The sequence below is a fragment of the Kryptolebias marmoratus genome, linkage group LG19 (genome assembly GCF_001649575.2).
Source record: "Kryptolebias marmoratus isolate JLee-2015 linkage group LG19, ASM164957v2, whole genome shotgun sequence".
Lineage (NCBI taxonomy): Eukaryota > Metazoa > Chordata > Actinopteri > Cyprinodontiformes > Rivulidae > Kryptolebias > Kryptolebias marmoratus.
Window position 1 is genome coordinate 9,484,818 of NC_051448.1, and position 7,758 is coordinate 9,492,575.

The 7,758-nt window shown below is 39.6% G+C and overlaps 1 protein-coding gene across 7 annotated transcripts in view; it reads left to right on the forward strand.

Annotated features, from left to right (window-relative positions):
• utrn (utrophin) overlaps positions 1-7,758 on the forward strand; it is a 176,884-nt gene that overhangs the window by 134,056 nt on the left and 35,070 nt on the right. For all 7 annotated transcript variants that reach the window (XM_017423258.3, XM_025007463.2, XM_025007466.2 and 4 more), the window contains 3 exons: positions 2,727-2,928; positions 3,375-3,460; positions 4,821-4,978. In XM_017423258.3, coding sequence (XP_017278747.1) covers positions 2,727-2,928; positions 3,375-3,460; positions 4,821-4,978 — 446 coding nt within the window. The remainder of the gene's footprint in view (positions 1-2,726; positions 2,929-3,374; positions 3,461-4,820; positions 4,979-7,758) is intronic.

The window sequence follows — 7,758 nt, forward strand, 5'->3', positions numbered from 1 at the left end:
CTGGAGCAGTGGCTACAACAGATCCCAGGAACAACATCAGACATCTCAGTCCAGAAATGTGCAGTTCTAGGCACAGCCAAGATACTGCGCAACCCTCAAGCTCCCAGGCCTCTGGTAGAGGACCCGAGCTCAGAGGATGAAACAAAGACCACCCGTGGAGGGTGAGAAGGGAATTTTTTTTTTTTGTGTGTAATCAGTGTGGTCCACACAATGCCACAGTTGTCACATGTGTACAATATATCCTTGTGTTCTGCACAGATGAGATTTATTTAGTTAAATTTAGAAAGTTAGTATCTTTGTGTGAGAGCTTCCATTCTCTGTTTCATACAGGAGTTTTGATAAAAGTGGCCGTTGCGTAAAGTATTGCTTGTTTCTGACACCCACCTGTCTAAATGCACACAGATGCAGTCAGGCTGTAGGTGCATGTAGACACCTCGTGAGGTTCGTCCCACATAGCAGCAGCTTCTTAAGGCAGCACAGTGTGATAATGGTGACGAATCATAGGGTTTATCCAGATGTTGATGTTGTTAGGGTAACAGAACATGATGAGCATTCACCGCTCGTTTACATCCTGCTGTTTGTTGGAAGTTTGTAGAGAGAAAAATCAAAAAACCAAAATATGCAAAGAGCTATAACACGCCACGCCTATTGAGTTTTGCACAGCAGTGTGTAGCTGAGTAACTGCCTATCAGTGTGTTCTGTTTGTTGCTTTTTAATGAGTTGCAATGATTCAGGCGTCTTTTGGTTTACTATCTCAGATTGCTTCTCTAATCACGTGTGTGTGTGTGGGTTTCTGAAGAGAATGCATCAGCCTGAGTGATTTTGATGTGGGGCACCGCAGTTCAATTTCATTCATTAGATTAGAACAGCCAATGTGAAAAAAGCCGTGCAGCAGAAGGATCAGTAGCTATTAGTTTTTAGCCTGGATTCGTGAGCTTTGAGACCTCTGTGTTCCTGTCTGAACGTTTGTCTGTTTACATGTCCATTTGTGTGAGAGAACAGCACACATGCATGTATTATAGGAATAATTGGGTTAAGTTTGTGCCAGGGGGGCTAAAGAAGCACAAATTAGCATCTCACTAATGTGCTACAACCTTTTTAGCTTCATGGAATGACAAAGCTGGAGAGAAGTGAAGTTTTGCCAGCTGATGGCATGGCTGCCCTGCTGTGTCTGCTCCACGTGAATTACTTCAGTAATTAGTGTTGTCTAAGGAGCAGGGCGGTGGAGAGAAACGTTTTCATGACTTCATGTTTAAACATGGCCTCTCTCTTCTGTGTCATGTGCTAATTCTTACCATGGTTTAAATTTATTAATCATCGGGCCTCCAGGTTGTGATAATCCTATAGATCCTGAGGGGAAAGCAATTCTTTTTAAGTCTTGAAGATGCTGTACATCTCATCCAATAAGTTTGCTGAAAACTGTTTAGGCTTGGATGAGAAGTAAAAATATCCTCAGACAATATCCCGGGTCAGTGGACATGTAGTTGGTCTCAGCTGCAGCCATATCAACTTAGAAATCTGCTTATTTCCTGTCCTAATAACTGGCTGACTTGATACAAAGAAAATCTTAGATCTTGTTCACACCTTGTACAAACATCCATCCTGGGTGATTCAACTGCAAGTGGACAGGTCGATTGAAGCCGTTCACACCTGGCAGTAAAATACATGCCCCCAAAACCTCTTTGAGATCGGATGTTAATTATCCGCTCTATACGCAGCCTTGTCACACAGTAGACTGTCGGTGAGCAACAAACATCAGAAGACCTGCTGGTGTTTCTGTAAAAATGACCGTACATTCAGACATCTGAGCTACATTATCATTTTGAAATTAACACAATTCAGAGCCATTTGAGTTGCATTTATGTGGAGTTGTTTAATACACAACTCTGAAAAAGCTTAAGCACCTAATGCAAGGAAAAAAGAGCATATAATGATTTGTGCCTTCACAGAGTTCAGTGTCAGAGCAAAGACTCTGATTTGAAGATTTCAATCTATAAAAACCCACCACTGTAAATCCACTGACACCCATCAGCTGCTTTCCACAGAGCTTCACTGTGAACGTAACATCAGCTCTGTGTTTATTTAGATGAAAAGAATTCAACGTTACGCTGCTCAGTGTTGTTCTGTGATTGACAGCACATCATAACTTAAAGTGACCACAGTGGGTATAGTCAGCTCTAAAAACAACCAGAACAAACTTTAAAGAGAAACTCGCCATGCAACGTCTTACTGTTCACTCTAATTTATAAACTCCTGACAAAATATATATATATATTTATTATCTATTTTTTTTTATTTTTACTCCGATACATCGTGGTAATAACTCTGCTGCTTGTGTAGTGTAACGGAGATATTAACATGATATTGATTTAACTGTAATGGTCCGTTTTTCTTTAAGATATGGCAAAAAAATAAAATAAAATAAACTACACTTTTCTCTTTCTGCTGCCTGTTTTGCTTTTAAGCTCTGATTTTTCCTGTATTAATAATTTACCAAGATTAAATTTCAATAAAATATTATTCAAATCTCTGCTTATAAGAACAGTCTGTGCTATTTTTGGTTCCTTTTTTTCTTTTCAGATTTAATTTGTTGACATTCTCGAAAAAAAACTGAGCTGCAGCTAAAAATTAAATGAATGAAAGTTTCTAAAAGAAAGTTTTTGCTCTCATTAGAAACTTGTTTTTTTTATTTTCTTTCATTTCCTAAATCCTCATTCTGTCTGCAGTGGACCTGCTGGATCTGAGTGTTGCCCAGAGCACCTTTAAGCAGCACAAACTCACCAACAACAATCACCTCCTCTCCGTCCCGGACGTCATCAACTGCCTGACGTCCATCTACGACGGCCTGGAACAGGAGCACAAAGACCTGGTCAACGTGCCCCTCTGCGTTGACATGTGTCTCAACTGGCTGCTCAATGTTTATGACACGTATGTATACTGTGGCTGTTTTCAACACGGAGACCGTGGATCAGCCTGCGTGCTTTCTTTAAATCCGTCACATATTTTGCACCTGCTGAATATATCAGTAGTCTATGCATGAAAGTCGCTGCTGCGTTTTGCAGTTAATTGAAAAGCTGACACCAAAATAAGCACTGCATAGGGCAGGCATGACAGGTGTTAACATACATCTTTGTAGAATCACATGTGTGTTAACACACACTTCACAAATATCAGGTAACAACACACACACACACACACTGAGATGAATGCACTTCTTCTTCTAAACACATAATGATTTTCTGTCACTGCTCTGCCATGCAATTCCAGATCTGAAATTAGCAGAACAAACATAAACATAATGGATACACAGAGGCTGGCTTGAAGAACAAATATGATTAAGTGGTTGCCATGTTCTGTTTTTCCTCCGTCTGCAGTGGTCGCAGCGGGAAGATCCGCGTCCTGTCCATGAAGATCGGCTTGCTCTCCCTCTCCAAGGGCCACTTAGAAGACAAATACAAATGTGAGTGAAAACGAGCAGGTGATATATTTGTTGTTGTTCTCATGCTCAAAAACACAGTTGTTCCAGCCCTCCCTCGTGCACTTCAGTCTGCAGCAACCCATGCTGCTCCGCCGCAGCTGTAATCCTAGTAGTATTAATCAAACTCAAAGCAAGGGGGAAAAAAAAGGAATCAGAGAATGGTTTGTCTAATTGGATGAGAGACCTCCTACGTTTCCCCTGTACATTATTTAATTCTGCTTTCTGATTTATTTTTGAGGATTATAGAGCGAGAGCTGGTTCCACCGGGAGACGACTTGTCAGTCTGGCTTCCTGCTCTTTGTCTGTGCTGCTTTATCTTCCTCCCTCTGTCTTTCTTCGCTGTCACTGCTCAAACCCTTGTTCATCTGTCTAACAGTTCCACTTTGTCTGTCGTCCTATCTTACTTACTCTTGCTTCCCCTCTTTTCCTCTTCTCCCCCTCTCCTTCCCCTTGCCATGGCATGAACCCTTTCCCCGAGCCTATTCGTTCCACTGGCAGTTTCTATTAGCTTGAGAAGGGTATCAAGCACGGTTGATTGCGTTCTTCCTCCTTTACTCTCTTAGAGTTTCATTTACTGTCAGCCTCGTGCATACACTCTCAGTGGATTGCGCGCACACACCTGACCAAGTGTTCTGCCATTTGACACTACCTGCAGCGGCCTCAAATGTCATATTTAATTGTGCAGCAGAAAGTATTCAGCTGAAAATTGAGGATGTTGATCAGTGGAGGTCACAAGTGCACGTAATTGCGAGCGAGGCCACGTGCATGCATACTTAACAGAAGCTGGCATCAGAGCCCGGCTTCACGTGGAGATCAAAGACGGCTACACGCAGAGCAGAAAAACCCGTCACCCTGTCCGTATTTTGCCTCCTCTTTCCCGGGATTACCCTCGCTGCCCTCATTGCTCATTTTGAGCTGTAGCTCTGAGATGTTTCGTAACTTTATTAGGAAAAATCGCCAACATGTGACACGTGTCTCTGGGCAGAAATCCTCATCCAGTACAGCGCTGTCAGTCTCCACGATGAGTGCAGGAGAGATTAGAATAGGAGAAGTCTGGCACTGATGAGCTTAGACGTAAAGATTAAACATGAATCTGTTCCTCTGGTGCTTTCTGTGTCCTCCATACAACCTCTTACTCAAATATATACACACACACGTCAAGGCTTTTCCTCCCACTTGCAGCTGTACTGTCACTCTTTTTTCCTCTATTTCTATTTATACGTGTCTTTCCTGTCAATATCACCCACATCCTCCTTTTTTTTTTTTCCCCCCCCCCCTCCTTTGCTAATTTTTTTTTCCTCTTTTTTTTTTTTATTTTTGCTCCTGCTTCCCTCCTCCACAGATCTCTTCAGGCAGGTGGCATCGGCAGGTGACACGTGTGACCAGAGGCAGCTCGGGCTGCTGCTCCACGAAGCCATCCAGATCCCGAGACAGCTGGGGGAGGTGGCCGCATTCGGAGGTTCCAACATTGAACCCAGTGTTCGCAGCTGCTTCCAGCATGTATGTTCACACAAAGATGGACCAAAACATTCATATTCACATCTTAAACCGGAAATTTCACTACCACATGATGCACAATGGACATATTAGCACTAGTTGTAAAAAGAAGGGTTGCCTGCACATTGAAGTGCATACATATTTAGATTTTTCAGTCATAATAAAGTAACACTCCTCAAATTTGTATTCCTGAATAAGTGGTTTGGATCATAGATACATTAGTCTCTGACAAATTACAGAAATATGTTGTCAAAATAATCAAAAACCCAAGAATCAACAGGTGGGTTTAGAAAAAATTGTATAAATTTAGTCTCATGTTTTAAAGAAATGTTTATCATCAGAATTTATAGAAGTTTAGATATCTTCTTCAGAAGAGGAACATGAAAACATCTCTCAAATGTCTATCTTATAAAGGGCAGATTTTTTTAGCATACATAAACATAAAAACAAGGAACTCAGTTTACTGAACCATAAAAATGTTTGATGTGATTTTCATTTTTTAAAAGAAATGTATACAGTTTTTTAGATTTTGAAATGGATATATACTTTTTGGTTTATAATACATCTTCAGGATTGCAGCTGAATGTTAATGCTGTAAAATACTTGTGTACTATAAAAATTAATGATGCGGATAATAGTAATTATCAGCAGATCAGATTTTCCCTAATTATGCAGCAGGGATTATTAAGCAGCCTATTATTGTATGCATTCACAGTTAAAGAATTGACATATTACAAAACTTTGAGCAACTCTCCCTCTTGGCTTTCTCTGCTTCAACTCTTCAATCTTTAATACATTTTAAGAGCCAGAGGTTTCTTCTTTTTGTGAAGGAAATGTGTGCGTTAAGGTCAGTGTTCATGATCACTTGGTTCCAAAACACTTTTTTTTTTATGAACCTGCTTCTTGACATAGATGTACATTTTGGGTTTACTTCCCATTGTCATTACCATAAGCATTTCCATGATAATCTGACATCCTTATATCTAGTTTCATAAAGCTAGGAAAAAAATAGTATTGCCCGTGGAAAGAATGTTCCCTTTATTGAATGAATTCCTGGTTCTGTATCATAAATCAACACCTATCAGCTACTTCTTGATTTACTGCATCTTTTAAAAGCTTAAAGTCATTTCTTCTGCCTTCCTTTAGCCTCAGCTGCCTCTCTTAATCCTGTAAAACGGTTTTTCATATTGTCGCTTTGCTGACCAACCATGAAGTCTTGACCTTTACTCCTTTGCTGGCTGTCCTCTGTTGTTTTACTGCAGCCGTCCAGCAGCTCTGCTCAGGTTTATTTCTGAGTGTCACCAGCGTTTAATGATGTCGCCGTCCCACCGGGTTCATTGTTTTAATTTTCTCACAGTTTTTTTTCTTTGGCTCATGATTTGCCGGTCCTGGACAAGAGCCAAAAACTATAAATCTCACTGATTTCTTGCCCTCCATCTCTAAAAATAGCAGGGCGAGACATGTTTCAACTCGCAGTGATGTTGTTTTCATGCAGACATGGACGTGTTGGAGTACAACCACATGCACATAAACACAAAAAAATTTGCTCACAGACGTGGTTGTGAATGTCTGTGTCAGCTGCAGTTCAGCTGCTCATTAATCATTCAGTTGTCCAGTCATGTTTGGCAGGTAGAAACCAGAAAAAAAAACTCACTCAATTCCTCACTGTCTTCCAACGCACGCACACATTCATACAGATAGACCTGCACAGCCCTGCAGCACCTCGTGCACCGGTTTGCTTATCCAGTGACGCCGCAGCCACACCACTTCATTTGTTTTAATGGTTCTGTGATGAACCACGCCATAAATTAAACATCTTTCTGTCCCTTTATCGTTCTCCTTCATATTTCCATCCATCTGTCTATCCAGTCATCCTTTCAGCCAGCCTGTAATTAATCTGTAAGTGCTATAATTCAGCTGTCAGATAGCAACGAGAAGCTGAAGATGAGACTAATGTAGGTGAGAGGGGAGATGGGGAGATCGTGCAAAGGTCATTGGAAAGGTGAAAAATGTAAAGCTGATCTGCAATGTAATCTCACCTTTTAGTCCAAGGTTTAAAAAAGTTACACATGAAATTGTCTTAACCATCAACCAAAGCCAGAATATTTTCACAGGTTTATTTGAAAGTCTCAGATTTTCGGATACAAAAGATTGAGTTTTGTCTGAAGAGTCCAAAAGCAATATCCTTTTTTTTTCTTTTTACTCTATGAAGAAGGATACAGTTCTTTTAGAACAAGAGCTAATAATAACCGTACATTCAATCAGTCTTTTATCAACCACATTCCCATTCCCAATGCAATATATTTACAAAGATTACAAAAGTAAATTATATTAAAAACTGGAAAAATAGTCAATTTAATCTCAGATCTTGTAATATTTGATTGTGCAATTAACCTGGAGTTGTCTTACCTTAATTAAATGTGCAAAACAAACCCATTCTTGTATTGAGCTACAGTTTACTGTAATAAAATGGCTTTTTGATTGTGGGGAAATAAGAACTGAACACTAAGATATGTCTCTTGTGATTTGAATACAGTTTAGATAGTTCACTTTCTGATGTACTATTTCTAAATATATATATATACAGGTGCTGGTCATAAAATTAGAATATCATGAAAAAGTAAATTGATTTCAGTAATTCCATTTAAAAAGTGAAACTTTTATATTATATTCATACATTACATACAAACTCATATATTTCAAATGTTTATTTCGTTTAATTTTGATGATTACAAATGACAACAAATGAAAATCTCAAATTCTTCATATCAGAAAATTAGAAT